Raw genomic sequence first — 16,595 nt, 5'->3', positions numbered from 1 at the left:
ACCTCCAGCCCAGTGGAATGCAGTAATGTGGCGGGAGGGATGAAGGCTCTGCGGTTTGGCTTCGGCCAAACTGCCAAACTCCTAATTTGTCAGTATTCAACGCCGGCCCATCAGCGGTGACACCGCCACAGCAGTCCTGGCGGTCTTCAGACCACCAGGGTCATAATGAGGGCCATAGTTATGTAACAAAGCAAAATAATACAAATCATTTACATGAACAATCTATAATACTGTCCAAATTAAACCCCTATCTGGGACACATTTCTAATCAGGGTGTAGAGCAGCAAAGGATCTCCATATATACGTTTAATAATCAAAAGAAAAATCAATGATCAATGTACAAAAGGTAAGTACATCACAATTTACTTTTCTAAAGTCGACTTACCTAGAGCATATTTATCAAGTATAATTGTTCGGTAGATGCATTATAACTTTTCACTTCCCAGTAATGAAGACAATGGTCCCTTCAAGAAAGATGATTGTATATAAGTGTAGGAAAATGGCTCCCTGTTGCAGTTACCCCCCACTTTTTGCCTGATATTGATGCTGACTTGACTGAGAAGTGTGCTGGGGCCCTGCTAACCAGGCCCTAGCACCAGTGTTCTTTCACTTAAAATGTACCATTGTTTCCACAGTTGGCACACCCCTGGCACACAGGTAAGTCCTTTGTAAAAGGTACCAGTGGTACCAAGGGTCCTGTGACCAGAGAAGGTCCCTAAGGGCTGCAGCATATGTTGTGCCACCCTAAGGGACCCCTCACGTAACACATGCACACTGCCATTGTAGATTGTGTGTTTTGGTGGGGAGAAAAAGGCAAAGTCAACATGGCATCCCCCTCAGGATGCCATGCCCACAAACTACTGCCTGTGGCATAGGTAAGTCACCCATCTAGCAGGCCTTACAGCCCTAAGGCAGGGTGCACTATACCACAGGTGAGGGTATAGCTGCATGAGCAATATGCCCCTACAGTGTCTAAGTCTTTTCTTAGACATTGTAAGTACAGTGTGGCCATATTAAGTATATGGTCTGGGAGTTTGTCAAAACGAACTCCACAGCTCCATAATGGCTACACTGAATACTGGGAAGATTGGTATCAAACTTCTCAGAATAATAAACCCACGCTGATGTCTGTGTTGGAATTATTAACAAATGCACACAGAGGGCATCTTAGAGATGCCCCCTGTATTTTACCCAATCCTTCAGTGCAGGACTGACTGGTCTGTGCCAGCCTGCTGCTGAGAGACGAATTTCTGACCCCCTGGGGTGAGGGCCACCTTGCCCTATGAGGCCAGAAACAAAGCCTGCTCTGGGTGGAGGTGCTTCACACCTCCCCCCTGCAGGAACTGTAACACCTAGCAGTGAGCCTCAAAGGCTCAGGCTTTGTGTTACAATGCCCCAGGACACTCCAGGTAGTGGAGATGCCCGCCCCCTGGACACAGCCCCCACTTTTGGCGACAAGTCCCGGGGAGATAATGAGAAAAACAAGGAGGAGTCACCCACCAGTCAGGACAGCCCCTTAGATGTCCTGAGCTGAGATGACCCCTGCCTCTAGAAATCCTCCATCTTGATTTTGGAGGATTCCCCCAATAGGAATAGGGTTGTGCCCCCCTCCCCTCAGGGAGGAGGCACAAGGAGGGTGTAGCCACCCTCAAGGACAGTAGCCATTGGCTACTGCCCCCCAGACCTAAACACACCCCTAAATTGAGTATTTAGGGGCAACCCTGAACCCAGGAAATCAGATTCCTGCAAACTGAACTACAAAGAAGGACTGCTGACCTACAAGCCTGCAGAGACAATGGACGACGACAACTGCTTTGGCCCCAGCCCTACCGGCCTGTCTCCTGAGTCGAAAACCTGCAACCAGCAACGCATCCAACAAGGATCAGCGACCTCTGAAGCCTCAGAGGACTGCCCTGACCCCCAGGACCAAGAAACTCCCATGAGCAGCAGCTCTGCTCAACAACAGCAACATCTTTGCAACAAAGAAGCAACTTTTAAAGAACTCACTCTTCCCGCTGGAAGCGTGAGACTTCACACTCTGCACCCGACGCTCCCGGCTCGAGATCCAGAGAACCAACACCACAGGGAGGACTCCCCGGCGACTGCGACCCCGTGAGTAGCCTGAGACGACCCCTCTGGACCCCCACAGCGACGCCTGCAGAGAGAATCCAGAGGCTCCCCCTGACCGCGACTGCATGTAACAAGGGACCCGACGCCTCGACCAAGCACTGCACCTGCAGCCCCCAGGACCTGAAGGAACCAAACCTCAGTGCAGGAGTGACCCCCAGGCGACCCTCTGCCTAGCCCAGGTGGTGGCTATCCTGAGAAGCCCCCCCTGTGCCTGCCTGCACTGCTAGAGTGACCCCTGTGTCCCTCCATTGAAACCTATACAAAACCCGACGCCTGCTATGCACACTGCACCCGGCCACTCCTGTGCCGCTGAGGGTGTGTTTTGTGTGCCTACTTGTGTCCCCCCCCAGTGCTCTACAAAACTCCCCTGGTCTGCCCCCGAGGACGCAGGTACATACCTGCTGGCAGACTGGAACCGGAGCACCCCTGTTCTCAATAGGTGCCTATGTGTTTTGGGCACCTCTGCACCTGACCGGCCCTGAGCTGCTGGTGTGGTAACTTTTGGGGTTGCCTTGAACCCCCAACGGTTGGTGGCCTATGCCCAGGAACTGAGACTTGTAAGTGTCTTACTTACCTCACAATCTAACCAATACTTACCTCCCCGAGGAACTATTGATTTTTGCACAGTGTCTACTTTTAAAATGGCTTATTGCCATTTTAACAAAAACTGTATATGTTATTCCTCTGATAAGCCTACTGCTCGACCACACTACCACAAAATAGAGCATTAGAATTATCTAATTTTGCCACTACCTTACCCCTTGGACTCTGTGCACACTATCTCTTACTTTGAGATAGCATATACAGAGCCAACTTCCTACAATAAGTATAATTGCATCTGCCTATTGGTAGTGTGTTATTCCCAAACATTGAGCAACAAATGTACATCCATCTAATCAGTGAAAATATAATTGGACAACCATCCAATAACCAGAGAACCACAATATGTGGCATACTGTAGTCAGAAAGAGAAAAGAGTTTGACATGCCTCATAAACACCAAGATTTGCCTAGATCAAATATTATGGACACAATTAACCAATGAGCCCTACGGCTCCCATAACTTGCTAGCACCAGCGGCGGCTCCTTCGTCAGGGTTGGAGGAGCATCACCCATCTGCCAGCAGCGGCAGCTTCAAAACCTTTACAAGAAATCAATAATAAACTGCTTTTATTCTCGTTTACTTATAAAGGGGTGGGGCCACGGTGGTGACGAGCAGTGAGGGGGAGGGCACAGCACTCTCCCTCAAAGCGCATGTGTGTTTGGCCGGCCGTCTCAGACTCGCCAAACACACATGCGTAGTAGGTGCTCTCCAGCCCAGCAACACAGTTGCCGGGCTAGAGAGAGCTTGCACAGGCTCCCAGTCTGCCTGCAATTGCCCTGGCTGGGTGCTCCCAGCCAATCCTGACACTGCTCAGAGCAGCGTCAGGATTGGCTACAGGGCAGGCTCGGAACCTGTGCCTGCAGCCTGCGACGGAGGAGCAGAGTGGCGTAACGGCGAGTGAAGGTAAGTGGTTTTTAAAAAAAACTTAAATTAATGTTTATTCTCCCACCCCCTCCGTGTGCAGCCTGCACCTTCCACGCTCTGCGAGCCATGACTGGCTGGCACACATAATTATACATGTCTTTCACATATTTTGCATGTGCACAGGGGAAACCCGAATAGGTACACACTCTTTTGATATCAGGACCACAACAAAAGTTCAATATATGTAAAAAGCTCTGAATCTCAGATTCATAGGTGTCAGCCATCCTAGGATGAACGAAGGTTCACTAACTGACATTGAAAGTGACAGTAAAAAAGAAAAAAGAAAAGAGACCCAATTGACTCAGCCTTACAAATTGTGTAAAAATAAGCCAAAAACAACCTAGGTCTGAATGTGATATGCCCGCAATTCCTCAAACAGCACTACAAAGCTGAATGAGACCCGAGTATCCTCAACAAGAAAATTTCACGAAGCCAAATGTTTCCCTCCACCCTAACCGAACAGCCCAAAGCAACACTATTAGTAGTGAGCCCACACTCCTCAATCAGCACTGGACATGATTGATACTAAGGCAAACCAATCCCCTTTCTCTTACCGGTACAGAGTAATGCAGCCGTATTAACAGTGTGTTCTGGGTGCGCGTTGAAAAAACTATCTAACGCATGAGCTGTATAAATATCCAGAAAACTGAGATTGACTGAAAGAGTCAATCGTGTGAAGAAATGGAAAGGTAAAAAAGGTTTCACAAACATATCAGACATCTTAAAACATCAAACAATATAACACAAATAGTCTGCAAAAACTACCATGCAAGAAAAATAACAATAAAACACAAATATATCTCACAAAAGCACGATTCAATGCCAAATTTTCATAATACTGCTCAACGACATCTTTCTCAAATCTTGTCATATTTAATGTAGACGTCTGCATATCAAGCGTAGTAAATCATCCATCTTGAAAGGGAGTCAAGCTGACCGTAGTCTGAAATGACCATACGCCTGTATATTGAAACTATTCTCAAACCTTATGGGACTCATCAACAGAATTCATAAACCAAACATAATAATTCAGCAATCATATAAAAAGTCGACCAAGATTAGTACCAAACACTTGTCATAATTAGGAAATACCATGTCCAGAAGCAACTTAAAAGACATTTACAAAAGCCACAATGAAGATATTCAGCATAGCCAACAGATGAAATGTACGCAGTAAATCATCAACAATCTTTAAATTGGGCTACACCAATCATAATGTGCAATGATCGTATAGTTGTATACCAAAGATAACCTATGGGCTTTTATACCTGTACCACATGCTCAATGTGCCAATATGGCACATTGCAACCGCCATGTAAACGCCGACGGAGAGAGGGGTCGTAATCCCCAATGCAACGCTGCTTGCAGCACTGCCCTGGTCGGTTGAGACCGTCAGCGCCACCAGCCCGTTGGCAGGCGGAAACGTGGAGGTGCCGGCAGTCCGACCATGGCGCGGTCGCCATGGTGGTAATGTGGAGGCGGACCGCCCCATTGGTGGAGGTCCGACCGCCACCGCCACCCTGGATGTCTCAAGACCGCCAGGGTCTTAATTAGGGCCTGAATCTGCCCACCTCAAATATCTGTTTTTCTAGCAGAGTTTTAAGCAGAGGATTAACACTGTGCCATCCACACCAAGCTAGAAAGGGACAAAACCTGTTGCCATTTCTACAGCAAAGTCTTTAAGCAAGCAGTATTATCACAGTCCCAGCCACACCAAGCTTAAAAATGAAATAAGCCTTTTACCACTTCAGGCACAGTATTACAACTTTGGATTGGTACACTGGTTGCTTTCAATTATTCCACTTTGGTTCGAGTGGTATTTTACAAATAAAACATATTAATTATTTAACTATAAAACATTTTTTTTAATTTAAAAAATAAGTTAATTAAACTTTAATAAAATTTAGAAATCGCAAAACCTCCTGAAGAGTCAGTCTGTCTTGAGAAATGTAAAACATGTTTCATTAACTTGAAAAACAGTAGTAAAAATATTTTTATGTTAAATATTAATTTAAACTAATAGTATGTATTTTAAATGTAGAACACGAAAAAAAGACCACAGCACTATGAACTTGATTTTTTAGTTAATTATTTAATGAATGCAAATATATTGAATTAAATAAACATTTTCTGATATTAAAGTTCAAATTTCCCACCTCAAGTAAATACAAATATATTTGTTATTATGCATTAAAAATCATTAAAAACGATCTATAGAATTAATTAAAAGTAAGTTATTATATTTGAATAAAAAATATTGTGACTTTTTTAATTAAAATAATTATAAAGGGTTATTAAAATCTTTTATAATTAGATAATACACGTTTTATTTTTTGTTTTTTAAACATTAAATTATGTTCATTTATATTAGCTTTTTAAAATACATCTTTTTGCATTATTTCCTATGGAAGTTTGTTTTAAGTCCCAACCTCCTTTATATTATATAGGCGGGTGCTGCAGTACCAGTAGTTGGCTATGTGTAGTGCGTACCTTTGATAGTTATTAATTTACTACTTTTTTTGACCCTTTTCGGCTATAGTAACTTTATAAGTGAAGTTTGTGAATAGCAATTAGCTTACTCTTTTGTGGGTGGCTGCACGTCCTCCCTATTCCCCACCATAACCCTACCTAAACCCCTCCATACTCCTCAAGCCTCTCACTATTAGTAGTGAGCATGCCCCCTTTTTCAGCCACTCCCCTCAGCCTATCACAATATTACTACTAAGTAGTAAACTTACATGTGTGGGGATCTTCCCAGAGAAAAAGACAGGAGAGCTGAAGGTGGAGATTTACCTTTTTAGGTGTCCGAAGAGCATTTGGTAGTACTTTTGTAGTACTATTGTAGTACTATTAAACATACTACAAACTCAGTTTGTGATTAGGCTCCATTGTTTGCATTTGTGACTAAAAGATGCCAAAAAGACGGAAAAAAAGGAATTTTGGGGAAACTTACATTGGTTCCATCTACTAACCTTCTCCTAAAAGAAGTTATAAGATAAAGGGGGTGATTCTGACTATGGCGGACGGCAGAGGCCGTCCGCCATAGTACCGCCGCCAAATGACCGCACCGCGGTCAAAAGTCCGCGGCGGCCATTCAGACATTTCCTCTGGCCAGGCGGGCGCTCTCCAAAAGAGCGCCCGCCGGCCCAGAGGAAATGCCCCTGCAACGAGGACGCCGGCTCAGAATTGAGCCGGCGTAGTTGCAGGGGTGCGACGGGTGCAGTTGCACCCGTCGCGTATTTCAGTGTCTGCAAGGCAGACACTGAAATACTTTGCGGGGCCCTCTTACGGGGGCCCCTGCCGTGCCCATGCCATTGGCATGGGCACGGCAGGGGCCCCCAGGGGCCCCGCGGCACCCCCTACTGCCATCCTGTTCATGGCGGGTTTCCCGCCATGAACAGGATGGCGGTAGGGGCTGTCAGAATCCTCATGGCGGCGGAGCGCGCTCCGCCGCCATGAAGGATTCCCCCGAGCAGCGGTAAGTCGGCGGGAGCCCGCCGACTTGCCGCTTCTGACCGCGGCTGAACCGCCGCGGTCAGAATGCTCGTGGGAGCACCGCCAGCCTGTTGGCGGTGCTCCCGTGGTCGGTGGCCCTGGCGGCCACCGGCCGCCAGGGTCAGAATGACCCCCAAAATGTTGACTTAATTCATTCTTTTTCTTATTTCATTTTCTCTTTTTTTACCTGTTCTAAAGTTTCAGAATGTCTTACCATATAAGGAGTGACTCTTTGTAAGCTTAATTCCTTTTCATCTCCTTCTTGATGTTAGTCCTCTTGTGTGAGCCCCACTTTACAGTGTTCTATAGTTCTCATTTTATTGCTTGTGATTTTCTTATGTGTTCCTATTCACCCCATTTCAAGTATGCATCCAAACCGTGTCCTTTCCTGTTGTCTAGCATGGCCACACCACTGTTTTGCTGCCTCTTTACTGACAATGAGGGAAAGACTCAAATGACTACATTGTAGATACTTAGGATGTGGAAGAGAAGAGGGGATCTTTATAATTTGAGCAGTTCTGTGTTAGTGCCTGGATTACTTACCGGTAACTCATCCCCGTTCTAGGTCAAGTAATATGCCAGCATTGCTGCTATATGTTCACTCATCCCAAAGCCCTTCTTCACTCTCCATAACTTCAAGGGAATACCTCCCATAAGACTCCTCACACTTTGCCTCACATCCTGTTCTGAGCAAGTGCTCAATAAAGGGCTGATAAGGATGAGGAAGTAAGGAGGCAAGGAAGGTGGGTCATAAGCACAGGGACAAGAAAGGAAGAATAGGAGTAATGAAAATTACCAAGAAGTAAATAGGTCAACTATGTTGTGAGCAGTGTAGGTGCCCCCCTGCCTGCACCCTCGGAATACACACTGTCTGCAACTGCAGACAGTGTGCATAGACAGTGTGCATTCCGAGGGTGCTTGTATGCGACGGCATTGGCCTTGACTCCCTAAGGGAGATGAGGCCAATGCCGCCGCACTGTTTCCACCGGTCTGCCCAGCAGAAACATCGCCCGCCTTGACGCCCGCCTCACCATCGCCATATTGGCGGTCTCAGCGGTAATGCTGCTGATATCGTAATCAGGTCCTAAGTCTGTAATGAGTTATAAATGCATGGGGGTAGCCCACATGGCTGGTTTGCATACATTCCCTTTTGAAAACTCAACCCACTCTACCCAAGAAGTAGCCATTCCTCTAATCAAATGGGCTGTAATTGCATAAGGAAGCTCCTTACCATTGACCTGATAGGCCACAGAAATAACTGTAGCGATCCATCTTGCTAGGGTGAATGAAGACGGTTTCTCTCCCCTCTTTACTAGGCCAAAGTTGACATAAAGTCTATATGAACTTTTATAGTCTAAAGATCTCTTTAGATGCCATCGCTCTTACTATATCTAAAGGAGAGGATTCAGCTTGGGTACTTGTCTCTAGTACTTAGGAGGGGAGAACTATTACCTGTTCTCTATGAAACTTAGAACCCTGCTTTGGAAGGATTTTAGGATATAGGGAAATGACTATCCTGTCATCAAAGACCATAAGATAAGGGTGATAACACACTAATGTACCAAAGTACTGAATCCTCCTTGCCCTGGTGATTACCTGAGGATGGGCACTTTCATGTGAGGAATTTCTCAGATATTGAGTCTAAAGGCTTAAACAGAAATGCCTGGAGTTATGGCAAAACCAAAAGAAGATCCCATGCTTGAAAATAATTTTTTACCTTTGAACGTAAAAGACTGACGCCTGTAAAATGTCTTGAAACAAAACGCTCAATAGTAGAGAGGTCAACCCCAGGGAATCAAAAAGTTGTAATTACTTCCCAATGCTTTACAGAGCCATCTTGTACAATCTGCAATATCTGAGGCCAGGAATGGTGATATAGATCTACAGATACACCAAGAATTAAAGGATTACCAATGGTGGTTATAGGCTCTGTTTATTGATCCCGTCCTAGAGGCCTGCAACAATTTAGAAACAGCAACTGAAAGTTCCTTGTTCAGGAACAGCTCTCTCTCAATCTCCAGACTGATAGTATTAAAAGGGTCAGGGTCCCCATAGAAAGAGTAGGATGGATTAGAGGACAAGGAGACAATGGAAGGATCCCCTCCTGCTCCCCAGCTAGGTAATGAAGTATAGAAACACATCCTCCTTGTCCAATAAGGGAGAACATTTACTGTTTCCATTGATTCCATTTGTAATCCTGCCAAGACTTGGCCATCAAAGTAATTGGGGGAAACGCATAAAGCAACCAATCTTGCTAGGGACTAGACAGAGCACCCACTCCTGCTGAGGTTCCTGAAATCTTGAGATAAATTTCAGAAGTTGACTATCGTGCTGATCTATAAGGAAGTCCTTCAGGGGACACCCCACCTGGGACATATTACCTGATAAATTACAGGATCCAGTGTTGAATTCCTGGGAACACAGTAAAAATGTGCTGAGGTAATCCACTTGTAGATCTAGAGTTCTTCTGGTGAAGACAATCCTAAGGTGTAATAAATTGTGCTCACCCAAAAGGCAGATCTGAGGAGTCAGCTGATTTAGAAGGAGGAACCTGTCCCAAACTGGTGATTTAGGTAGGACATGGTTAGCCTGTTGTCCGTCCTTATCACTTAGGCTTTCTCCTGCAGGTGCCTGAATCACTTTCCAAACTGCCATTAATGTCCTCCAGTTGGAAATCCTGCCCCTCTCCAACATACTCCACAGCCCCTGGTTAGTGGGACTGCATATGACCTCTCCCCAACCCACACCACTGGTATAATTTGTAATCAATATTGAGTTGAGATGAGTGAACATAAGTCCCTTGGTTAGCGATGATGGATTCACCCACCAAGCTAGGTACCTCAAAACAGTACAATTCACTGAATTAAGATCTTCCTAATCCACCTAGTGAGGGGCCTAGTGATCGAGAAAATGATGAACAAGGTCTTCCAGAGTAGGCACGCCCAAGGAATGATACTCAGAGTTGCTGCTTAAGGAAAAAATAAAGTAATCTGAACTCACTATATTGCATTAAAAAATAAGCATCAGAAAGCTGTGGGAGCTAAAGGAAAATGCAACATTTACCATCTCCCCCGGATCTGAAAGCACTGTCTCGCTAGAGCCTCTGACTTGGCCAACAACTTTGTTAGATGCCACTAGAGCATCACCTTTCTGGCCTCCAGTAAGAAAACCTATCAGAGGGTGGTACAGAATACTGCTCATATTCATTCCATGGCATGGCGTTAAACGGGTTTTCCCTCAGTTGAAATCTGATGGTCTAACGTGTCTGAATTGTTTCCTGTGTATCTCTCAGGACCTGATTAAAATATCATTAAGGTAAAGATGGACCATGATGACTTGGGAATTTAGCAACCCAAGAATAGGATCAAGACTTTCATGAGGTCCCTGGGGGAGGTTTTGAGGTCAAAATGTAGAACTCGAAATTGCCAGTGTTGGTTGTCAATGGCAAACTCAAGGTACTCTGGTGGGGCAGAGGGACAGAAATGTGGAGATGCATCCTGAAGGTCTATCTTAGTCATGAAGTCCTCTTTGGTAATCAGTGGAATCACCTGCTAATAGGGTGTTCATTGTGGAAGCACACCTTGGGAATAAGGGTGTTGAGGAGTATAAGTTCTACTACCATTCCAAATTACCCAAATGCATTCCTTCTTAGAAACCCTGAAGAACTGCACATCTTCCCCCTCTGTTGTTTTGGGACTGGGGTGATGGCTCTTTTCTCAATCAATAAGGAAATTCTCACACACACACACATTTTCTCTTCTTCCTGTCGAGAAGCTACGTTTTCCTCACGAAATGGGGATGTGAAAATTCAGGAGATTGATAGAGTGACCTCCTCAAATGATTTGGAGCACCCAGCTGTCCGAAATTGATTCTTCCCGTTTTGGTTGAAAATGAAGAGCCAACCTCCAACTGGGAGGATTTCAGCATAGACAAGAGCTCTGTTTATGTCCATCCCTACCTCCTGGCTATCAAGAGGAGGAATTATACTGGGCACTGTAAAGTTGAAACCTTGATTTATTGTGATAAAAGTCAGACTTCCTATTCATATAGTTGTCATTTCTCCTTCTGCCACTCTCAACAGACTTCTGCTTGTAATAAAAAGGTTAAGTGTGCTTCTGTGACTTGAATGGTTTTTGTAGCATCTCCTTAAGTTCTTCTCTGAAATAACCCATTGCCAGAATATGGCTTTTTCTGGTTGGCAACCACCTTCCAGCTTCTTAGATACAGATGAGGTCTGGGGGTTACTGCTCTTGCTGACACCATCATAGATGGTCATAGATTATCAAACATCAGACTTGATAGGTACTTTACTTTAATCTCGATCCACACCAAATATTGTGAATAATCCTAACCCGCTTGAATACTGTAAAACAGAGTCTGACAGTCCTTAACAATGGAGCTGGGAGGTATAGCCTGCATAAAAACCCCAACATCATTACAAAGGGGGGGCCTTATGTGATCTTTTAAGGGCACACTCCACACTCTTGTCGACTGGGTCAGACAATGTCACAGCTTCTGAAAGTAGGAAAGGTTTCCCTGTGAGACTTACCAAGAGAGAGTCCACTGTTAAATTCTGATAACGTTTTTTCCTCCCTTGACAAGAGGGTATAATCGCCCTATAAACCTTGGCACAGAAACCCTGTCATGATATTTTCATGCCCTCTTTTAAAGATTCATTACTGCTGGGATGATAAAACCTTAGGAAGGAGGTTCTTAGGAAACTGACAGAACCAATCACTACTAGTTCCAGGCTGATCTTCTTCTACAGGTAATTGAAGGTTGGATGATAGGAAGTTATTGGTTTGAGATCCTACCCTTGAATATATTTCCCTCTGTGTGTGGAAGAATCTATTGAAAAACCACCCTCTTCCTAATCATATGTAGGAGATGCCCAAAAGGGGTCAGAGAACACAGAAGACACTGAACAAAATGATTTCTCTGAGGAAGGAGGAGCTGCAGGAGGGGGAGAGAATCTATTCTGCTGGAGATTACAAGTCTCAGAGAAATATTTGACCATGTTCTGCAGATCCCTTTCGGAGACTAAAGGGGAATAATATCTCTTACCCATTGCTGAAACTCCATGCATATATCTGCCGCAAGGTGAAGAAGGTGAATTATGGTGCCTTTCTAACAATGCTTCTCCATGGTGAGAATACACAGGTGTAGAATAAGAGAAGTAAAATGCCAGCCCCCTAAAATAGTGCCTGGATCCTAAACCGAGTTGACCAACAATATACCTGCAATAATTACTCCTTACTTTTTTAACTTTCATTTTTTATCTTTTATGAAAAAAAGATTACAACATATAAGTGTACTAAATCTAGGCATCCTGCTTAAAAAAACTAAAAGTCTACCACAAGCTCCTGAGCAGCCCAACTGCCCAGTATAAAATGAAAAGCTCTGCCCAACCTCGCTAACTCGAGAAGGTTAGCAGGTAAGACAGTGGAATCCTTCTAATTCCAAACTTATCACAGGTGCATACACTGCAGGACCTTTATATGAGGACCAGTGCACCGCCGAGGGCTTAAAACATTCAAATGGCCAGCGCACCACCTGGGGTAAAGAATGCAGAGTGGCAGAGTATGCCACCTTAGGCTTCAATGGGCTGGTGCACCGCCAGAGGACTTAGTGCCTCATTACGAGTGGCGGTTGGTCCGCTGCAATCCTGGCGGTCCGACAACCAGATTATGATCCTGGCGGTCAGACCGCTGGGAGACCACCACCACTGCCAGGATTAAGGATCCCAATGGGTTGGCGGTGGTCGAAGTCATGGTCAGCTACGGCGGTGTTCATCGCAGCACCGCCGTGCTGATCAGGACTTCACTTTCCAACAGCCTTTCCATTGCCCTTAGAACGTTGGCAGTGGCAGCCGTCCGAGCCTACAGCATGCTGAGTGGGTCAGTGCACCGCAAGCAGCCTGATAAGTAATTGAACCGCACCAACACAGCATTCAATGTCGGTAGAGAAAGCAGATGAAAGCACTACTTACCAAATAATAGAAAAAATTAGTCAAAGCACTGTTTATGCACTGTGTGCTACTTACTTTAAGCAAGCGACACACCATACTTCAATTAAACAGGTCATGCTGCACAGAACCTCATGGGACATCAAAATAATAAACAAAGGCCCATATTTATACTTTTTTAGCGCCGCCTTTGCATCATTTTTTGACGCAAAAGCAGCGCAAACTTGCAAAATACAATTGTATTTTGTAAGTTTGCGCCGTAAAATGTAAGTTCCTACCGTAAGCATGCGAAATTCCCCGCGCCAGCAGGAACAGGAGCTCAAGCACACCTTTAAAAGCACCCCTGCAGCCTTCCTGAAAAGCCCTGGAATGGAAGGGCATAAAACAAACAAGAAGTGAGGTAGAAGTGATGAGGCTTATGGGAGGAACTCCCTTTGAATTATGGAAAGTGAAATAGTTTTGGAGTGGGTGAAAATATGGCAAAAATGCTGACACATTACTCATGTAAGTAAGGAATGCGACGAGTAAGCTGAGAGGAGGTAAATGTCGAATATACCTCCCAAAAAATTGTTTTAAAGTATTTAAAAGAGACTTCATTAACACAGCTAATACACAAACCAACCATAACTAAAAACACGCTTTAATATTTCAACTAACGATTAGATCTAATTTAGGATTTCAAAGGATTCCAAAGTAGCGCGCTACTTGCCGCAAAGCGCTTCAACACCTTGTCTGGGGCACTAAGCGCTCTGTAAATACAATTTTCAGTTGCAATATTTGAGAAAAAATATTTGCTACAAAGCTAAACTCTCTGTGTTGGTATTGCATTATTTGGTACTGAAAATGTAAAGGAATCACTATTCACTAATTCTGAGTATGAGTAGCCTCGTGAAATATGCTAGTGATTAAACTTTATCCACGCTAATCAACCATTCATTCTTCTTCTATACACCAATGAACACAACATGTTCAGACAATCAAAAGAAGAATTGTCAGTCACAAATGCAAAATGTCATAGTGCACCTAAACTATAGGTGTAATGAGGCACTAAAGCGTTATTTTCAAAATCACTTCTGAATTTTACATTTTACATTTCTTGGTTTTGGACAGAAGAAAATCACTTTAGCTGATAATTCCATCTTCTGTAGGAGGTTATATAAATGGATTTTCCTTGGACAAAGTAGGTACATGATTTTTCCTAAATTAGGCACTTACGTGCACTTACGGTGGCCAAAGCTGGTGATTTCCTTGGTCATTTGGGCTGAGTCTTTGCAGAAGTGCATTGCAGTACCACAGTGAGGTCCATTGGAGAACGTAAAACCACAGCATTAAGAACAGACGGCTGAGATTTATAGAGTAGCTAAAATGCCTTGCTGCATCTCCAAATGATGATTTTCACGTGGCGCTTAGATAGCTAATCCGTGACTGTGCTCATTTATCCCCAGGAGGAGGTAGAACGAGAGATAATTAAACAAGAGGAGAATGTGGACCCTGATTACTGGGAAAAACTCTTGCGGCACCATTATGAACAGCAGCAGGAAGACCTGGCGCGGAACCTGGGCAAAGGCAAACGCATCAGAAAGCAAGTCAATTACAATGATGCATCCCAAGAAGACCAAGGTACTATATAATCAGTGTTTACAAACATGAATACTTTTGTCTCCTTCTTGTTAAAAAGTCCAAATCAGTTCTGATATTGTCTGGTAGGCTTGAATTGATATTTTAGAACATTGATTTCGCATAATTGTTTCATACAGTACCTTATAGGAAATAACTCACGTTATATATTTGAAGATACGTTAATTACGGGGTCAGTTCAATTAGGATTTCTTTCATGAGCATTGGAAATAGTACAAAAGGGGTACTCTTTTATGTATTTTAACATGCTTTTATGAATCACCCTTGAAACATCAACTCCATGTTAATAAAAGTGCAAAGGGCGGACTGTTCTTTTATTTTATACTAAATGTGTATAAATATTTAATTCCTATTTTCTTCCCATTTTAGCTTTTTTGGGGCAGTTGACAAAGTCATGCAAGTATATGCAAGGCGGTATTCAGGAATACTCTTGGTTGTAAATGACTTAGTTAATAGCCCCCCCCCCCCTTTGTTTCTCTTAAGGACTAATAATGTGCCTAAACAACCTGGTGATCAGTATTTAGACAGTGTGTGCTAAGGAAGACCCGCTGCATATTGTGGGGCAGTCACTATCTGAGTTTCCTAAAAGAAAGAAAACCCAACCTGTGTTAACCTCTGTTGAAGGGTGCCAGAGGTGAGAAGTTGTATTCCTGAGACCCACAAGGCTGTGGGTGGAACCCGGTGGTCCTTATTAATCCTTAGTGAGAGGGTCACTGATTCCACCTTCCTGGTAGGAAGATATCCACAATTTCCGCAGCCAAGGTTAGATATTTTACACCCAACAGGCCTGCCAACAGGATTAAATGACAGTAAATGTAACATCCTGCTTCACCATTCTTCCTAGTCACACTAACAGAGAGTGACTAAAGCCCCAGTTTAGAGTTTAGCAGACACGGTACACCATCACAATGGCAATGGAATATCCCTTCTATCAAACTCTTAGTCCATCTACACTGTTTTCAGTTAAGCTGACAGGCAGGTGTGTACCGACGGAGTGCATTTTACTCCTGCAGCATGAAATTTCCTTAGACAGCCTGATGGAATACAGATAATCGGAGGTAAACCATCCAACCACGCGCCATATTTAGAGTGGACAGTCAGGTGGCTTTTTCCTACTATCAGTCACTGACAAGAATATGCTGGCAGTAAGGACCAGTAAAAATAAAAAAATGACCCCCACACCATGGACAAAACTCCCATATTGTTGGTGCCATTAGTTTTTACTTTCCCAAAAACAGACTCATACTTTGGGAATTAGTTTCTGGAAAAGAAAACATTTTTAAAAATTTGGTGTAAGCTTACGTCGTCAATGATGGACACACAACAAACTTTTAAATGGCTTTGAATGAACTGCTATGATTGTGGGTCATACAAACCAGCAGATTTCACTGCAGGGACAGAAGTTAACTCTAAATTTGGCAGGTGGAGTGAAGGCAGAATAGTGGACATAAATTCTTTTGCGACCTTGGCTGCCTTTACTCCATCTGAAAACCTCTAAATCAGGCCCTAAGTTGAGAAATACCTAGCTACCGGGCTCTTACTGCCCCATGTCCCAATGAATCTATAGTGGCAGGCAATAATCCTACAGTAAGGGCCTCTATTGCTGTTCCCCTCTTTCCTTGATTTTTCTCAGGTCTGATAGGATTGTAAACCTAGGCCGTTAGCTGTCACAATTTTTGTGTTTGTCATTGGCTCCCTGGGGGACAGTTAAAGGAGGGCCTCAGTGGACCTATTTGTGCTCTAATTTCCTCATGACACATACTGTGGGAAATCCACACTCACCTTTCACCCACTTTTCTCCTTTCACTCCCGCTGTTACGGCCATCTTTATATATATATA

At 44.1% G+C, this 16,595-nt stretch overlaps 1 protein-coding gene across 4 annotated transcripts in view; it reads left to right on the top strand.

The window, feature by feature from the left end:
* CHD5 (chromodomain helicase DNA binding protein 5) overlaps window positions 1-16,595 on the top strand; it is a 981,350-nt gene that overhangs the window by 607,846 nt on the left and 356,909 nt on the right. For all 4 annotated transcript variants that reach the window (XM_069239999.1, XM_069239998.1, XM_069239997.1 and 1 more), the window contains exon 26: window positions 14,563-14,737. In XM_069239999.1, the coding sequence (XP_069096100.1) occupies window positions 14,563-14,737 (175 nt within the window). The remainder of the gene's footprint in view (window positions 1-14,562; window positions 14,738-16,595) is intronic.

This window comes from Pleurodeles waltl, chromosome 6 (genome assembly GCF_031143425.1).
Source record: "Pleurodeles waltl isolate 20211129_DDA chromosome 6, aPleWal1.hap1.20221129, whole genome shotgun sequence".
Taxonomy (NCBI): Eukaryota; Metazoa; Chordata; class Amphibia; order Caudata; family Salamandridae; genus Pleurodeles; species Pleurodeles waltl.
This window is presented reverse-complemented; position numbering and strand designations above follow the sequence as displayed.